We start from the raw sequence: 20,360 nt of genomic DNA on the forward strand, positions 1-20,360 counted from the left end.
CTTCTGTTGCGTTCACTTCTAGAGTTATTTCTAAGAATTTCTTTACCTTACTGGATAAGGAATTCACAGATACAAAGAACTCTATGTGTTCTCATTATTCTTGTACTCACAAAAATGATTGAAACTGATGCTGAAAAGGATTGTATATCTGTAACAGGGCAAGGGCACGAACTATGGAGTGATTTAAAGGATCACCATGTCCCTATTTAAAAGATTCATAAATTACATCAGGATACAAGTTAGAAATGTTCATGATGATACTGACTAAATTCCTCCCGAAGGCAGTTGTCCAGGCATCACCATGGTGGAGTCATGCTACAGTAGTGCAGGTTGAGTTATCTGGCATGTTCGTTCACCAAGTCAGAACAAACCTCTGATTGTGCATCACTTATAATGCACCTGCTTAAGTAAGATGTATAAGTTTATTTACAAAGTATTAGGTTTAATATATTTCCAAAGACTTTGAAAACTGTCAGAGTAACTCAGCTGCATAAAGCTGGAAAAAAAGATGATGTAACTAATTACAGATGCATTTCTATCCTTCCAATTCTTTCCAAATTACTAGAGAAAACATGAGTATAATTCTTTTTAGAACTATTTAAACATTTGTAGTCTTATTAAGATAATCATTCTGGTTTTGGACATAATAACTTGTAGGAAACTGAACTTAATATCTGTAATTGATAAATGACTACAAGGAGAAATGGTTCACACTAGCACTATTTTGCTTGATTTTTTTTAAAGCTTTTGATCTTGTAGACCTTAAATGTTTGCCTGAAAAACTGAAAATCTATCAATGTAACTAAAACTCCATGCACCTGGTATAGTTAATCCATTAAATGGTCATTTTTCGAAATTTAAAAATTAATTGTGCAATAAATACTACAGGGCTGTATCCTTCTGACCTCTTACTCATTCTATTTATTACTAACTTTCCACTTGCAATAAGAAATTCAGTTTTTTCCACTGATCTCTATGCAGATGGTACAATACTGAGTTGGGTAAAACCAAATCTGAATATGCATATTACTTACAGATACTGTTAACAGACTTGAAGTATGGTGGAATGAAAATGCTGCTATTATAAAGACAAACAAAAAAACCTACTAGTTGCAAGAAAACAAAAGGAGCAAGGCTGTAACTCCAGCATTAATATGATCTCTCAAGATAAAATTATTTGTGCATTTGTAGATACTATCTAAATTGGTATATTCACATTAAATATGTTTCAACAATAGTTAATTTTTATCTTTGGCTTCTGCAGAAAATTAAATCACTATATGGTCATCTTTTATAAAGTTATATTCATACATCATTGGATTAATATAACATAAGTAATGAATTCAAACAGAATAAAACTTGTAAGACTTTAAAAGAGGGTATGCATTTAATTTTAGACCAGGGTATAGACATTTTCAGGATTCAGTGAAATATATAAAAATAATTACCAATTTGTATGAAAGAATATTCTTTAGAAAGGCCAAATTTATGTATAAAGTGTCCAGAAAAGACATTCCTGTCTACCTGTGCAATATCTTCAACCAACGAGCTGTTGACAGTTCTCCAAATTTAAGGTTGGTTAGAAGTGAAAATTACATTATTTTAAAGCCAAAAAAGGAATTGGTTCAAAGGAGCTTTCAGTAAGCTGTTTCATTGTTATGAACATTATTCCCATTGTGATAAGACAGGCACCTAGCATTTCTTCTATTGATCCAGAATATGGGCTTAAATCATCTCCAAATTCAGTAATGAGAGAGAGATGCATGCATCCTGATGAGATGTTCTTGCATGTAATTTGGCTGAAGGTGTGTTGCTGCATGTTTACAGAAATATTTGAAATTCTAGTTGATGGTATTGTCAATTTCCTGTTTAATATATTAGAAAGCAAACTTGATTCTTCTTTTAGTGAGTTTTTTCATATTGATAGATACAAACTTGAGATGGGAGAATTCTCGCTTGTAAGTGATGTTTTAGAAAATTTGATTCATACAGAGTAGGGGTCATCTTATTAGTGCGACATACATATTACTACTCTTTGGTCTTAAACTACATAATAGAAAAGAGCAAAATTCAACAAGTTTTGTAAAATGCAACAAATAATTTATTTCCTTTGAATACAAAGTGAAAATTAAAAAAAACAACTTACAGTATTCCAAGTGAGATCCCAAAATAGTCCAAAAAGTTCTATCATGGGTCCTAATGATTAAAATTCTAATAAAATTCCAAAAATAAGATCCAGTGCTGAAGGTGCTGATGTGTCTATAGTCTTGAATGTACTAATGTACCAGTAAACTGGAGATTAATGATGTGCAAGCAGTCTTCCAATTAATCACAATTAAGATAATCCAAGATGTCATTGTTTGAATTCACTGTAATTCCAAGCTAATGTTTCTATCCAAGAATGTTATTAAAGAGCACTTGTATTTCCAGTGAATAAATATTTGAATAAATAATTCCACCAAATCAAATACAGAACATAACAATACAAATGATTCTGATACAAGATTTTACAACAAGAATGAATAATTTTGTAGATAAACAAGATTATATTTTTTTAAAAATATGATACAAAAGAAGAGCCAGGAAGGATGACAAAAGTTCATTCTACAACAATATGTTACTAAAATTATAATATAGAATATAGTAAACAGCAGGTAGTCTATGTAGTTTTATGGAGGAATTCCAACATACTAGACTCAGACCCAGCTAAACAGGCTTACCTTTATAGATAATGATCTAAATATTTTATCCACACTCCTAGGGAAATAGTAACTATGTATTATTTATTTACAAAATAAAAACATCATCATTGTCTCTAGTCAGGAACACATTGAACATGATTTTTTAGAATCTCGAGTCCAAAATACAGTCATACATAACTTGTATTGATGGAGGAAAAAACTTAATCAAATACAAATTAAATGTACAGAATGTAAAATTTTTTTGATAAATCTAGGGGTATTGTTGAAAACTTGAAATGTTTGCAGTACACAACAATAGGGTCAATTCAGATATTTTTAAGTTTTCATTGCCACTATTCCCATTCAGAAACGCATATATGGTATGCACTATTTAACCATAGCATAACAGTATTCATTAATAATACTTGTATCTACAGTTATTTGGATTTTAATAATTTAAAAATATACCAGTAAATAAATACTACCCAGTGCAAAGCAAAGTGTCCTTGATTGCTGTTTACCGTGGGTGTATATATTTGCCAGTATCTTGCATCCATTTTCATGCATGTCCTACCTGTATTTGTATTAATATTTGTGTTTGCTGTATAAACACTGTGTTTAATGCTGGAACTATTTTGTGTACACCTGGCCCTGACAGGTTATATTCCCAGACTCACTGTCACATTGTGCCAACAACCACATTGCTGTGAAAAAGATTTAAGCACTAATTAAATATGTCTGAGATTTGGCTGGAATGTGGTGCAAGAAACCTACAGATGAGGTCAACTGGTTGAGATTTCACTATAGAAATGAGGTTACACATAGGAAAATAAATTTAAAAAAATCAACAGAACATTACATGACAACGGTGGTTGTAAAATATGTTTGCCATCCATGATAAATACGATTGGAAAATATATTTAACAGTCAGTGTCTGTATAAAAAATGAAGATACATATATGTATAAATATTTGAGTCATACGTAATTTAATGTCATAAAATGAGTACTATAGCTCAGAGTTTTTAAAAAAATGTACCTTTTTAAAGTTGCTAATGTTACTGAATTTAGAAACACTGGATTGGGGGTATTTTATTTCAGTATGAATGGAAATATCTCCTCAGGTGCTTTGTAATGTGGCATCTTTGTCATACAGTATTCTGAACTAGTGATTCTCCCAATGAAAAATCATCACCTTGAAAGATTTCAGTTGCTAGAATTTTTCTACATTCTTGTTTTTGCAGTTGCTTTGGGTTAATATTCTTAATTTGCAAAATTAACATTTATGTGTCCTTTGTTTCATCCATGGCTTTTTTTGGTTCCGCAAAAGATGTAACATTAGACACTTGTCCGACAGTTATTGCAGCATCAAGCTGTTATGACTTGGTGATAATGGAGACATCAAAGAACCAGTCTTGCAATATTGAAACTTTGATTCAGTATATGAAAATTGTAATCATTAACTGGTTCATGCTGTAACTGGATACCAGTTTTGATTGTTCAAAGCTGATGAAATAAACTAGAGGACTTGTAAATGAATAATCATCAACTTAAAAGACTTAATTGAGTAAAAATATTGTAAAATCATTCCTTTTTAAGTTTTCCTGGGTTAATATTCTTAATTTGGGTAATTTCAGTTTTAATAACTTTTGCTATTGCATTGCTGGTTCTTTTTCAAATGAAGAATACCTCAACTGTATGATGAGAATTTGTCCTCCCATTAGTGTGAACCAGAAGATCACTCCTAGTCCATACATTGACAACGTGCACTGTCCATTTTTTTTCTCAGTCACATGACTGTAATGTCTGCCTTGTTTACATTAAAGAACATTCACCTTCTTCATGGCTTAACACAGTGATTTTACTCCTTTCCTCACATTGTCATTTGGAATTACTCAGATCAAGAATTTTCTGTTTCAATAAAGTTATTTCTCTGAGTTATTAGAAGTTTATTCTGATACACATTTTGTACCTCCTTGCATTTTATTTTTTTCATCCCACAATTCTAACTAGGGTAGGCACCAGTATTTAGACAAAATTGTCCTATCCTTGCCTCATTAGATCTACAGACTCATTTTGATTCATGTTATTGTTCATTTGGTTAACAAATAATCATAACTGCCATTCCTTTATTGTGCACTGAGTTATTTTTTATTTTCTTTTATCTACCTTTATCAAATACTGATTCACCAGTGGGGAGCAGCACCCTTACCCTGGGTTCTGTTGTCAGTAATGGACTGAACCATCTTGTAAGGAAAGATCTTAGCTTTAAGTCTATTGGTATATCAGATCTTGGGAAGGGTCTTCCTACAGATCTGAGTCACTTGTCTGGCCTGAGCAGTGACTAGGCACCACTATTTGCATACTGGTCATTGAAGCCCTTTGGTTTAGAAATAAAGATCAAGTTGAGACCCCCCCCCCCCTTCAGTCTGCTGTTTCATTCCATGGAGGGTGGAATTGGAAATGCCAGATTAAAGAATGGGATCAGATGGGCATCATTCATTTCCTATAATCCTTCAAAATCCTTATTGGAGCTTTCCACCACATATTGGTTGGTAGATTCCATGCATGCATGACTTTGGCATCATGATAGAGAGAAGCCACATTTGCTTTCTTATAAAGAGGGAGGGGAGCAGACCGTATTGGCACAAATGCCGCAGGAAGATAGTCTGTCACTCTCGTCCACCTGCTTCTGAGGGCAGTCCTGAGAAGTTATGGTTTACAGTTCCTTATATCCTCAATTCAACCAGCAACAGATAGACATTGGATCATATAGTCCTGCCTCTAAGGAGAAAGAGTGGGACAGAGACAGAGTGGGATAACAAAACTTTTTCTGTCCTTGTTGATGCATATGAGTTTGATGCAGAACAGGCTCCCTCAAGTTTCCTGCTTCTACTACCTGTTGGTCAGGGTGGCAGAGGAGGAATAGGTGAATGAGATTTACCAGTGACCTGTGTTCCAAGCCTTCAGGTTCTGATGACTCTAAAATTCTTGTCAGGTTGGAAATACTTTCTGTGGCAAACACTTGCCCAGATATCTTGTTGCTTCCTCACGCAGCTATGATAAAGGACTTAATAGACTTAAAAGGCAATGTAAGGAATGATCTGTCCCCACCTATGTTGTGACTCTTGGTCACTGCATCTGTCAATAACGTTTATATCCTTATCCACACAACTGTCCACTTGGGTTACTGAAGTGACTGAAATGAGTATTTCTATGGGGATCTGGGCTCACCTTCCTCATGTGAAAACTCTGGAATCCTTAAACAAAAGGCAAAGCCATGAAAGAAGAATCTCTGTCAGTTCTCCTTCATCATTTGTTTGAAGCAGTGGCAAAATCTTCTTGGCATATGTTATCCTTGTCCATGGCCTTGTAAGTAGAGCTACTTCACCTTCACAGGGGTGTTGCTTTGAGCACATCCAAGGTCTTGCTAGAGCATAGTGAAAACCTTCCAAAGACTGCTGTCTTGGAGGAGGATCCTCTTTGGACTACTCATTCCCTCCATGGCTTCTCAGGATTTGAGAGACTGGTTCCTTGCATCTGTTCCTGCCCTTTCAAAACCAGCCATCAGCAAAATCATCCTGAATTCCATTTCAGACCTCCTCCTTGGCAGTCTGATCATAAAAGGATATGCCACCAATGTCCCGAGAGAAGTTTGTGGGCACTTCCCTCTATTTTAAGGATAAGAGTAGATGGTCTTGAGACTTGCTCCTTTTTCTATAGTGTCCTTTTTACACTGATTCCTGTAGGTGACATTACTGTACATGATATGGCATGAAGGTTGATAGTTGGGTACTTTATATCATTAAAGGAGGTTTCTGGCTTCCATTTTGGGATCTTTCACCTCTAGTAAGTTTCCCCATGCTTTTCTACCAGTTTAATCTGGTGTAATTAAAGGAAGAGGTTCACTCCTTTCTTCAGCAGGGTGCAGTAGAGAAGATTATAAATAACCAGTCTTCAGTTTTCTACTCCTGGATTTTCCTGGTACCCAAGAATGGGGGAAAGTCCCTTGTAATTATTGACCTTTCCTCTCTACACAGATTTTTGCTGGAAGAACTTTCAAGATGGAGAGCACAGCCTGAGTCAGGAATGCCATAAGACCTGGTGAATAGAGTGTCTTCACATCCCTTTTAACTCCACACAGAGTATTTCCAGATGGTGATGTCTTCTAATTTTAAGCTCTTCCATTCAGCCTAGCCTCTGCACCCAGAGTTATTGCCATGGGAATTGGAGTAGTTGCATCCATTTAAGGTCATTCCTTCAGTCCTCCAATATTTCAACAATTGGTTGATTATCAATAGAGCCCCACATACTAGATCTGTTTCTCTGTTGGTCCATAGTAACCAAAAACTCAAAACTGTATAGAGACTCAGATTTATCAAGGTCAGGATTCCACCATTATCTAAAAAGGTGGACAAATTGGAAGTGGCTTCTGTACCCATCCATCCATCTGTTTCTCCTTTGTTGAGACTCCTTATCTCTTCTTCAGGCTATCAGGTACATTCCCGCAAGTGGCCCATTAAACCTCCTCCTTTGGATGCTGATGCGGCCAAAGTCATTATTTCTTTGGGATCTTGGGCATGCCTTCCCATCGGAACAATTGATGCTATGGAACAGAAAACCTGGTTAATTGTAGCCTCGCATGCTGACCTTTTCTTGGCTACTTCCTTTAGTATGCTGAGAAAGGCCTCCCTGAATCCAGGTGCATTACAGTTTGTGCTGGAGGCTGTTGCTGAAACTACCCGGCATGCACTGTCAGTTGCCATGGCATTATCAGCAGAATTTCTGCACATCTGCCATGATGCTGTATTGGACTCATTGAAGGTCCTGCTTAACTACAGTAAAGACCCTCTAAGGGCTATTCCTCTATTAGCTGAGACCCTCTTTGGGGGCCTCATTCCTACCATGATTTCTCAAGACTTACTCGATCACCAACATCGAGCTTTTACCTCCACTCCTGGTCAATCTCAATTGACCAGGAAATGAAGTCAGGCAAATCATCCTCAAGGACCGCCTGCTAGATTTTTCAAGCAGGCACAACCCCAGTCCAGTCCACAAATTCTTGTAGACCCCCCCCTCCATAAGGTCCACAGTGCCCAGGTCACCACAGATCCAAGAGGAAGTTTTCTAACCCACCTTCCTTTCCTACCAGGGCAGGAAAGGGGGGGGGAAGAGAAGCCCTAGCAAATTACCCCCTCTTCTGTCATGCATCCCCTTCCCAAATGTTCCAATAGGTGCTTGCCTAGACCTTTTCTCAGAGGCTTTGTCAAGCATCACGGATGATGGGTAGGTCCTCTCCATTGTAAATGAGGGTTATTGACTCCAGTTTCGGGAACAACCCCCACTATGAAGGACTGCCATTTTCTTTTCTGAGTCCATTCCGATGGAATTAAGAGAAGAGGTGCACACCCTTTTGCAGAAAAGGGCAGTCAAGAGGGTTTTAAATGATCAGTGTCCCACCTTCTACTCCTGATTCTTCCTGGTCACGAAGAAAATTGGGAAATTTTGAATCATTATCGATCTCTTCCTGATCAACCAATTCCTTTCTTTGTCCATATGATTGGGCAGTTTCCATCGACCATCAGGATGCTTATTTACATGTCTACATTTTTGCTCCACACCGCAGATATCTTCATTTTTGTCTAGACCAGGAAGTTTTTCAATTTCAGGTTCTGCCATTCAGAATCTCTTCTGTACCCAGAGTCTTCACCCGGGTTATGGAAGTAGAAGCGGCCTGCCTTTGAATACAGGGAACATCAATTCTTCAGTATTTCAGTGACTGGCTGATTCGCTATGATCATGTTAAGTCCCTTCATCAGGATCTGTTCTGCTGTTGGTCCACCTAACTCAATTGGGTCTCCTACCCAGCCTCAAGAAGTCTAAACTTGTTCCATCACAGGACTTTGTTTACGTGGGAATGAACTTCCTCACAAACCAAAGCTTAGTCCGGGTTCCCCTGGATCAGATAGATTGAATCCTGGCTCTCCTAGAGATGTTACAAGCAAAAACCATTTTACCTGCTCGCCTATATCTGTCCCTACTGAATGCCTCAGCTGAATTTGTTCCTTGAGGACATCTTCACATGTGTCCTCTACAGTTCCTCCTTTTGGCAAGGTGGAAATCTCACAGAGATTCTCTCTCAACCCCAATCTAGAACCAGTTTTACACCACCATTTGCTTTGGTGGATGAATTGAGATAGATTCCTGATGGTGGTTCCCATGCATGCACCTGATCCCCATTCCTATCTGTGTGCAGATTCTTCAGATTCAAGCTGGTGAGCGCATTTAGAGCCAGAGGGCATAATTCTCCACAGTTCCTCAGGCTGAATTGCCTCTCCACATCGACAACTTAGAAATGAAAGCAGTATTTCTAGCATTCCAAGGGTTCTTCGACCTAATAAGGTTCAGATGTGTCATGGTCTCCTCAGATATATATAGATCAATATTAAATTAGTACTGCATCAATAAAAATATAAAGAAATACAAGTTGTTTTGGACTTAAGTAAAAACAAGTAATGTACCAGAAAAACCCTTGGTAAATAACATTGATGGACAATTTGAAGTGTGTAAAATTTACTGTAGTATTTTGAAAGTATTAAAATCCAAATAAACTGTCATAGAAGTATTAAAATTCCATCCTAGATTATAAGGAGATGACTTTTTGCTAAATAATTTCATCTTGTACTCTGGAACATGATCTTTGTTACATTTAAAAACCAGAACAGGTTTCAGAAAATCTATTCTCCTGTCTATTAACCATTTTAATTATGTGAACAAGTCTGCTTTAGATGCATCATTGGAGGACATCAAGAATCAAATTGAGTTGCTCATTTTGAAACTAGTGAATTCTGTCTGTTCAGTAACTAGCACAATTTCCTTATATTACCAAACAGTAGTTAACTATTGGAAGTATATATAAGCATTTTATTGTAAAGAATTCAGGTATCCTTTGTAAGGTACTTTTTAAAAAATTCTATTAAGTAATGAAAATATAGATGTGAGACACCTACAAACATTGTCAGCTTGTTTTTCCACTTTAGACTTCTGTCAGTGATTATTCCTAACAGCTTCTCATCTTTTACATTTTCAACTGCCTTTTTATTAATGAAGTTTAAGTTGGTTTGCCATCACATATTTCTTCGAAAGAAAGATGTGAATGATGTATCATTTATCTGTAAGAATACAGAAATTTTGGACAAAAATGGAAAAGCATATATTAATTATTATATGTATTAGATAATGGAATGAGACCATGGGTTTTTCCCAAAATGTCAAATGGGAAAGAAATATCATTTCATGGATGTGACATATGACTCAAAGATTATATAACCCAGATTAAGAGTATTAACCTAGTAAAATATATCATTGGTGTTTTGTGTTACATTTTTTAATTTTTTTAATCATTTTTTTAAAACATTATCTATAAGGAACCGCCACTATTCATAAGGAACAAAATGCCTTTGATGTAATGTTTCAGAATTAAGTACCGTGGGCAAGCTAAAATAAATATAAAATATTTTGGAAAACCTTTGTTAAGATGGATCACTTATTTTATTATATTTAATTGTGTACTGTATCTTAAACAGGTTTGGAGGTTTGCTCTGGAAACAAGAGTAGATAATGGTGGCATAAAAAGACAAAGAAGTTTTTTTTGGGTTTAATGCCATATCTCAGTACAGGATTCATGGTGCCAGTATAATTGGTGGAGGAAGAACTGGGGAAAACCCCGGTGAGAACCACCGACCCACAGAAAGCTACTGGCAGCTTTCTCAAATACACACATTGGTTAAGTCCAAGACTCAAACCCTCATGGACAAAGATGAGATGGCAGTGATCGAAATTGAAGAATGTAAATAACCATTGACACATCTGTCTACATCACATACGGTACAAACTTTTCTTGGTTCAAAAACAGGCATACAACTCCATTGTTTATCTTAAAAACTGAGTTTATTGTTTAGTCTTATAAAAAAGAACTTGACATATTGTTTTATTTCTCTTTCTTTCTTTTCTGCCATGCAAATACAAATAAAATACAGTTAATACAAAGATACATCACAATACTATTGTCAGCACATTGCTTATTTTTGTATGTACAGTCAACTCCACTTATACGCATAGCCTTGGGACTGGACCCAAACTATGCATATAAACGGAGTATGCATTTAAGCTGAATTCATGTATATTTACAATGAAAAACAGGACCATACTTTCACTATGCACGAAGCGATCTATGCAATTAAGTAATATGCATTTAAGTGGAGCTGACTGTACATATTTATTCATTTGCTGGTACATTCAACAAAAATGGCTTAATACCTCTTATATTTATTAATTATCGATATAGGGTGTTACAGATATCGGTATTATATATTAGTTTATAATATCATTTGGGTTTTTGACATTTAGATTTTGATTCTTTAAGTTCAGTGTTTCTCTTGTGTTATGGTAAAAGTACATGTACAATACATGCAGAATTTCATTTATAAAGTAAGGCCTATTGCCAGGGTCAAGTAAAAAAAAATATTTCAATCAAGCACACCATACATTAATTCGAATGGAGGTCATGAAAACATCATACGATAACTAGGACTACATTTGTCCTGTAGAGATATCTTGCATGCCCTAGCTGTTGATTGGCTCAGTAATTTGAGGAGGTCAGAACATGACTGTTAAATTATTATTTAACAGCCTAAAATCTAAATGTTGTAGAAAGTTTTTAGCTATTCAGATTTTGTTGATTAGGTGTGCACATAGAGACATTATAAGAGAATTAAAGCAGCAAAATTTTTCAGTTATATGCAGCTTAGTAAGAGTCCTGAGAAGAAATATTGATTTATTTATAATTTGTTCATTGGACTGGTAGAGTGAAAATTTTTTATTCTAAAACAGGCCATACCTCGATGATTATTTGATATTATTTAAGGACTTGAACTTTTAAATTATTCTGTTGGATTATTTGAAACTTTCAACGACTTTAGTAATATTTTTCTTTCATTGGATTATGTGGTGTTTGGTAGGGTTGGGGGGGTGCTCCCAATATATTATTTCAATTACTGTGGAAGTTCCACCCTGGGCTCGATGTTGTAGGAAGTGAAATTAGTGATAGAGAGGGTAAAGCTCCGAGCCCCCAGCCAGCAATGCCGCCAGTTAAATTATTGAGAACACAAAGGTGAAATTCAAAGGAATAACAATTTAATACAATTCACTATTCAAATGATAATAATTTCCCAATCACTCTTCTTCCTCTTGACCAAGTGATAGCCTATTGCATCCTGTGATTTATAGTGTGAGATCGCTTTTCCACCTGTCCTTGTTTACTACTCGTCTGTATCTCTCCTATCCCACCAATTCGTTGACTGCTTCTTCTCCAATTTCTACTCCTCGACTCATTTTTCTCCTCCTTGACTCTGCTCTCCAACTAGCCTTCGAGTCACAATCGACCTCTCCACTAGTCTCTATTAAGTTTCCCTGCCAATTCACAAGTGGCTTCCCGGAGTTATTGCTACAACTTTTGTCCCGGAGTTATTGCTACAACTTCTCAGCACAATGTTTCACAGTGACTAGGGCTTCTAGTCTAAAGTACTCAGTTAAATTCAGGTTGAAATGGTGACCACACCCTCTCTTAATTCCGATTGGATATCGATTCTACCCTGTTCTATTCAACTTAGCAGACAATGCTCCGGCCATCTGTCAGCGTGGTGAGATTTACTATGCCAGTAGGGTTCTTGAACAAAGCTTTCAACGTCCACATGTGATTTTTGACACCCAACAAGCTGGGCTCTCATAACAATTATGAACAGGATCATTATAGCCGTGGGGTATAACATATACATGGCTTCAAACCAATTCCTTTGTTCTTGACTTTATATAATTGCGGGCAGGCAACTTGACAGATTGCAATGAAGTAAAAACTTTTGAATTTAGAACTCTGTGTCTTCAATGGTGCTAGCACATTAGCACAGAAGCACATTTGAACCTTTTTTTGGAATATCTCTGGATAGTTTCTGGATTAATGTGAAATTGATAGTACAATTTAGGATACAATTTTAGGACTTCTCACATTGTAAGCTATTTTTAATTTTTTCACTTTGTTCGATTTTATATTTATTGGGTAATAAAGTTATATATTTGGAAAAGTTAAAGCTTGTTGGGTTTTACCTTTTCTTTTTACTTAGTTTAAGCCCCATAGACTTTATAAGAGAGATAGGAACCCACATAAATCTAAATGTAAGTGTACAAGTTGTAAAAGCAATCATTGTGATACAGTTAGGACAAAAGTAGAGTGAGCAGACATAATTACAGGCACATGGAAAGAATTGTAGGCCCAGATAAACAGATTGATAGCCTATTAAAATAGATTGATATCCTATTAAGTGTATTCAAAACTGGACACAGTACATTAATTCATTTAGAATATATGAACAATCTATCACCTGCATTTCAGAGAGAAATATACAGAGTACATAAAAACAGGTGTATCACACTTGCATAATATAAATATCATATATAAACAGTTTATGGCATACATTTCAGAGAGAAATATACAGAGTACATACATCATACAAATCTATGTACACCATGAAACAAAATATCGAACTCTTCTGGGAATGCAAATATATTATTATTTAAGGACAAAAATCTCATTAACAGTTTCCCTCAGTTTTCAGATTTTTTAAATGGTTCTAATTGAGGCTTTTTTAATCATTGTAGATTACAAAAGGATAGCTAAAGTGCTAAGTGTAGGTCGCATACCACCAGATCATCACTTCAAGGAAAGAACCTTGCAATTGTTCATGATAGAAATTGTGAATCGTCTCAACCCAAAGGATGTACTGCCATCACTATTTTCAGAGGGTGTAATTATTAAAGCAGAATACGATGAAATCAAAGCAGAAATTGATAATGGCCGCACATCTTCTGCAGTGATGTCTTTAGTTTTCGCCATCCCATGCCACATTGAGAAGTGGTATGAAAAGTTTCTGATCTGTCTGTATGAAAATCATTCAGAAGATCTTGCTGAAATTATTGATAAAGATTTCATTGAAGGTGAGAGTTTTTTAATAGCTTCTTATAACGATTCATTGTAATTTTATAAAGGTACAACATCTGACCTACTTAGAGGATTGCAGGAAAATATATATATACACACACATTCATCCCAAGATCCAGGTGTCCTAAATGAAATTGGAGCTGCTCTGACATCCAGTTTGGCTAACATAGTGGCCATCTTGTAAATCTTGTAATTATTGCTCATCCTGAATGGATATCAAGATGGGATTTTCACTGAAAGAATTCTTATATTTTATCTAGTGGTTCTGTTTGAAAATGATGCTGATCTTACATCGATTATGGCTGTCATGGCAGCCAGCTTGAATATCTTGTAATTGCAACTGAATATCTTGTTATTGCAACTGAATATCTTGTTATTGCAACTGAATAACTTGTTATTGCACCATGGCAGCCATCTTGAAAATATTTTTATCTACTCTTCCTGAATAGATAGTCATATGTACATGTGCTTTAAAAATAAAAGACATCTAAATGAAAAGAAGGCTGATTTTTAGTACACTGTGGCAGCCACAATGACATCTTTAAAACTGCTTAAAAATATCAGAGGTGGTTCCAACACTCAGGAGATAACAAAAGTATTCATGTCTTTAGTTTCTGGAAATTCTTTTCACACAGTAGAGCGTCAGTTCATTTGAAGGACTCCTGTTTCTGGCAACCTATTCTCAAGCCAAATTATTCAGCTTGGTTCTTGGAACTTACACCATTTTAATGAGCTTCAGTAAGAAAACAGCTTTTATTATACTTCTCAGAATCATTTCCTAGATTTATCATTTGACTTTTTCCACTTCTTTTGCAGCTTACAAAAACAAGAAAGTTACCAAGAAAGGAAATTATTTAAAAAAGAAAGGAACATCCAAGGATTTGCAGCTAAATGAGCATCCAATGGAAACAGATGAATTAGAACATGTAGTTTCATGTATGTTATTTATATTGCATGCAGTACCCACACTCTGTTTAAATTAATTTGGTTAAAATTCATTAAATAAAAGTGCCTATTGGTATCCATTCCTAAATTATGTCATCATCATGAGTAAGGGCTATTCCATTTAATAATACAGGGTGCACAGGGAAGGCAGTTTTAAAAAATATATGCCAGGGTACTTTGATTTTACAGAGTTCATATTACAATGATAAGAAATTTTAAATTGCATTTCTGGATGAGTACCCCACTTTAAAAGTGCCATCCATGGGTCCCATGTATTTTTTAATGGAACAGCCCTAAGGTAGTTAATCTCCATTGTTTTTGTTGGGAGCTTTTTAGTGTGATTTCCAGTATGGTTATGCTGAAGAACATGTTTTCATATCTATTTATGAGACTGAGTTCACTCACAGAATTGTGTAGTAACAAAACACAGGCACGCTTGAGAGTAAATTCCAAGAAAATTATGATGCTCTAGTTGTACTTTAGCAACAGCTTCCATTCTGGGATCAAGAACTGCACATGGTAATAGATATTATAATGCCAGGTTGGACTTTTTAATCATGTCAGGGAACAAGCTTTGTTAATTTAATAAAAGTAATGATTGGGCTAACCGTGATACAGAGATTCTAAAATAGAAATTTTCCCATGTTTTGTATCTGGGCTGTCAAATATGGGCCTATCACATGAATCTAAGATATATTATTGCTAGTCTCTGAATTGAACTTTTTCATCCATTTATTTCTAACCACCACTTAAATCCATGACAAAATAATAAGCTTCATTCTGGAATTGCAAAAGCTGCCAGCAATAAAAATTCATAAAATTAAATACTGATCTCGATCCTCTCCCTTTCTTTCTCTCTCATACTAATTAAATGCACTTGTATCTTACTGAGACTCATCTTACTGATGCATCAGTATATAGGTATAGACCATACATTACCAAAATCAAGATGAAAGATGGAAACTATATTAAGATCTAATATGGATGGTAGTCTTTAACCAATTAAAACCTTTGTATAATTCTTGTAATTGTTTATGCACAGCAACTCCATTGTCTAAAGCCAATAAGTAACTAAGTAAGTGAGTGACTAACTGAATGACATTAGGTCTGTTTGGTCCTCTTTTCAGACTACCATGAAGCAGATTCTTCTGGTGACCTTGGAGCTGCACCAGTTAGTGGAGAATACTCTATTTCAAGTTCCACCTATCATCCCAGCATTCCAGACATTATACCAACATCTCGTGGTGAACCAGATGGTCAGTTAGCAGGTACTGATCTCATAATTCATATGACCTGCTTCTTTCAACTGGCTCCTCATCCTACCCACCCACCCTTTTTACTGTTATCACTGAATGCCCCAACTTTGTTGGCATATTTGGGTATCTGATAGGTTTTATGGAAAACATACTGGTATAATTGTTTTTGTGGTTTCCATTTTTTCATCTTTGTGACAATGAAATGCTTAGTGCAATTTTCAACATTTTTATTTTCCATGCATATTAAGCCTGTCATTTTTGTGTTGTTCCTTCTTATCATCCATTTAAAATAAAAATGTTTGGTTTGATTTTCAAGTTTCTACCATATTTGTTTTCATTGGATTACTTCTTCATTTTGACTTTTTAGTTTACATTATGAAAACCTTGCTTTCCAGGATGATAGAATGGAGTGAGATCAGACTTGATTCACATGGTCTTCATCAGTGATAGATTGAGTTGCATTAAATTCTCAACATTTATCGGTCTTTAACTGGAGTTTTGTCATTGTGAGACATGTTGTCATATTCTTGAAATGTTTTGAGCTTGCAGCTAATCAGTAACAGTTTGGAAGTTATGTAATTTTGTATAAAGCTAAATTTTATGAAATAAGCATGCTAAATTTAGTAGATGTTGATTGCACCAGGATTTTAATTTGATATTTTGCTTCAACTAGAGTTTTGGATTAACCCTTTATCTCATGCAAGCGTCTTTGGATGCCTCTACACCATTTGCATGGAAGTGCCTTTTGACGCCTCTACTCAAATGGCATAGAAGCGCCTTTTGACGTCGGCTATAAACATCAGCCATTTTATGCTGGTTTTTGTAGTGCCATCTGAGGGGAAAACCCCCATTAGATACTACATTCATTTCTGCAAATGACAATTATGTCAGATCATGTGGTCACTTTTTATGCACTGGTTGATGTCTGCTATTTAGAATAACTCGGTCGTAATCTCCGCTCTCCAAAATGGCAGTCGCGGATTTCATTCAGTACTTACGAAGTTTTCACGACTAGAATCACAACTCTGAAAGATTCAATAATCTAGGTAAAGGCTCTGATATTGATGTCGGCAGCAATTAGTTTTTATAAATTATCAAATCAAGATGACTTAGTGATGTAGACACAGACGAAAAACTTGTAAATTTCGAGTATGAGAAATGGCAGCTATGGCTGGTCATGCGGCCTCACTGACATGACGGTGAACGAGTTCTCTCAAGATTTTAAAGCACATAAAAAATTCTTCCATGATATATAATTATACAGCTATAACAATAGATCTTTGCTCTTAAATTTTTCCACATATGATAGATGTGTACCAAAAATGTAAAATGGTTAAAATTGCTGTTAAACGTAACATACACTAAGTTGCTTAACAGTTCACAGGCAACCATATGTGTATGGAGTCAACTAGGTAACAGGTGTTCTATTTATAGTGCGCTGCACTTTGTAACTATGCTTTATGAGGTAAAGGGTTAAGGATACTTATGAGCTGTATTTGTTGTTTAGTTGACATTTATGCAAAATGTGAGTTGAAACTTCAAGCTCTTGCATCTGTTTGCACTGAGTGCAAAATTTTTGTTATATACAGCAAATCATTTATAAAATGTCCTGAAATTATGTAATGAAAAACACATGCATTGCTTGCTTTATCATTTAGCCCGTTACTGTAAGATATGCCGTTTTGCATGTAACTACTGACAATACATAGTTGACTCGGGCATAGTTGTTATGTTTTAAGGGTAGGCAGGAGAACACATTTATGACCAGCCATTTCATTCACAAATATTAATTTTTGAATTAAAATCTATTACTATATCTTCTGATGACTTACGCTGCTAATATTTTTTTAGTTCACCTGAGTAAAGGTGTGTGTTTCACATATTATTTTGACTATCCCCTAGAAAGCAAAATGTTTTTGTTAGGTCTTGTGAAAGTTTTTGCTTATGAACTTTTTAGGGTATAAAATATTTTTTGGGACATGTCTTATCTTTATAGTTTAGCACTGCATCAGAATAATGTTTTGGACAAAAAACTGACTATACCTATATTGAAATTGTGTGAGTTTGGCTTTCTGAAGATTCAGTGCATATAAACAGCTATTAGTTTTGTGAATAAAACTGCAGTCATTGAAATAAAGTTGTCACAGTTCATTCAGGCATAAGGAATTTTGTGTAGTATTGGCCAACACTCCCCCTTGTAATGATTTATAAAAACATAAATCATCAAGGATATAAAAATATGCACAAAGCTTAGTCATTTCATTTATCAATTAATAATTTCTTACCTGGTTGTCACCATATGGTCTTTTGCATTGTCATCTTGTTTCTTCAAATATGTTACCCAATCATACTTTACCTTAGGAGAAATACCACTACCTCACAAATCCAGCCCTCCCAGATACTGCTTTGAGCTAAAGGAGCCTAAAGTTGTCTGTCATGCAGAGTGATCTCCCTTTATATATAAGACTTGGTGGCACAATGTAAAACTATCCCAGTAATTACTTCCACTCATGGCAAGAAGCATGCTTTCATCATGAGGGACCTTGCAAAAGCCAGAAGCTACATGGGGAGCCCACCCACTAGCATCATTTCAGGATGCCATTGGTATATACTCTCCCCATGAATGACATCTTCATGTCAGTAATTCTGGAGAGAATGGCTATTGTAAAAGCGTTTCTCTGGGTGCAAAAATATTTCCATAACTTGGGAGTTACACATGTTTATAACAGTTAAACCATTTTAGTTTCTTAACTTATTTTTCACAGAAATATTAAAACTAGACATTGCAATATTGGCTGCAGATGACAGTTTTGTAGTGAAAATTGACTGTTCTAGGAACCAGATTAGGACAGTGAGAAGTCTTTGTTTGTAACAGCAGCTTCCATTTGGTTTGAAATGTAAAACAAATGATAATAGCATGGGTCACCTGGCGATAAAATAGAAATTACACATTGATGAGACCATTCCAGTGGCCTAGTGGTTAGAACGTATGCCTCAGATGCGGGAAATCATGGATTTGATCCCCGGTTGAGTCATACCAAAGTCTTACAAAAATAGTACTAACAGCTGCCTCGCTTGGCGCTCAGCATTAAGTGGTTAGTGTTAGGACTGGTCGACCTGGTATCAGGATAATGTGACTGGGTGGGACATCATGCTACATGTCTGCGGCATGATGCCCCAGTGCTAGACATCACTGTAAACTGTCACACTGCAGACATCGTAGCGATATGACAGAAAAATTGTTAAAGCGATGTTAAAACTCCAAATCACACACACACACACACACACACACACACACATTAATGAATGAAATGACTATATTTAGTTTATTTTCTTATTTTTGTGTGCTTTTAATTTTTAAAATAGTGGGATTACAAAATGTTGAGGGGTGTGTAAATACTATTATTATATTCATGCTGATTTCTGCTAGTTCTTTTTGATTTCGTCAAATGTAAATTGCGAGTTTGCTGCATTTTTTAACCTTAAAAAGGTATTCTTGTGTTTTTCAGTCTCTTTTGATTAAGGGCTAACAAGACAACATTAAAGGTCATTATTCCTGGAATGTAGTCATAATTGGATGGAAGAAATCAGGCTGTTCACTTAGGATTTTCCTGTTCATCCTATATTATTTGTGAGTGGGAGGCCCAAACTATGTGAGCATATTGTAAAATAGGTCACATTGACCCTTTGAAAACCAGTTCTTTCCCATATTGTGGGCAAGATGATAAATAAGGTCTTAATAGGTCAAAAGTATGATTTGATTGTACATATTTCTGGAATGTGAAGGTTCCATTTCAGATCACAAGTAATTGTGTTGCCAAGATATTTTATCTGGCTGAGGTTTTCTGAAGAAGTTCTTTCAGAGGAATATGACATACTACTTTATGGATTTTTTAAACTGTATTGTTCATATTGGGGGAACGTTGAGGGGTGTATGGAATAGCATATGCCATTTTTGTGTCTGTTAAAATTAGGTAAGTTATAAACAGATTTTTATTATTATCTGTAACCTTTGTTATTTGACTCAGAATGACTGTAAGAGTTACAATTGAGGTAGCAGTGTGACTCCACCAGATTTTATCAACATGAAATTGTTTATTTCTGAAACACAATACTGTATCCTATGAAAGTATATAAATTTACATTTTAAACTTTGAACATTTACTTTGTTGGTTTATAAGATAATGCTCCTTGATTTTGTATGATCATAGTATAGTGAAACCTGTATATAAAGGACTGTGAATGGACATTACAGATTAGTCCTTTATAGATAGGTACCCTATTTGTGCAGAGCCAAATAACTTGTAGCTTATACTATTATGATTTGTATGCAATGCAATTAAGGAGAGGTACTTAGGGATAATAGGGATCCTTCTGAGAATTTTTTCTGCACTAATACAGTCAGTAAGAATGGAAATATAGAATTG

General features: G+C 35.4%; 1 protein-coding gene across 1 annotated transcript in view; it reads left to right on the forward strand.

Moving 5' to 3' along the window:
* Positions 1 to 20,360, forward strand: part of LOC149794709 (ATP-dependent RNA helicase DHX58-like) — a 104,329-nt gene that overhangs the window by 9,306 nt on the left and 74,663 nt on the right. Inside the window, exons 3-5 of the mRNA XM_089964328.1 lie at positions 13,393 to 13,728; positions 14,549 to 14,668; positions 15,805 to 15,945. Coding sequence (XP_089820454.1) covers positions 13,393 to 13,728; positions 14,549 to 14,668; positions 15,805 to 15,945 — 597 coding nt within the window. The remainder of the gene's footprint in view (positions 1 to 13,392; positions 13,729 to 14,548; positions 14,669 to 15,804; positions 15,946 to 20,360) is intronic.

Source organism: Sinohyriopsis cumingii, chromosome 7 (genome assembly GCF_028554795.1).
Source record: "Sinohyriopsis cumingii isolate HCF-2022 chromosome 7, ASM2855479v2, whole genome shotgun sequence".
Taxonomy (NCBI): Eukaryota; Metazoa; Mollusca; class Bivalvia; order Unionida; family Unionidae; genus Sinohyriopsis; species Sinohyriopsis cumingii.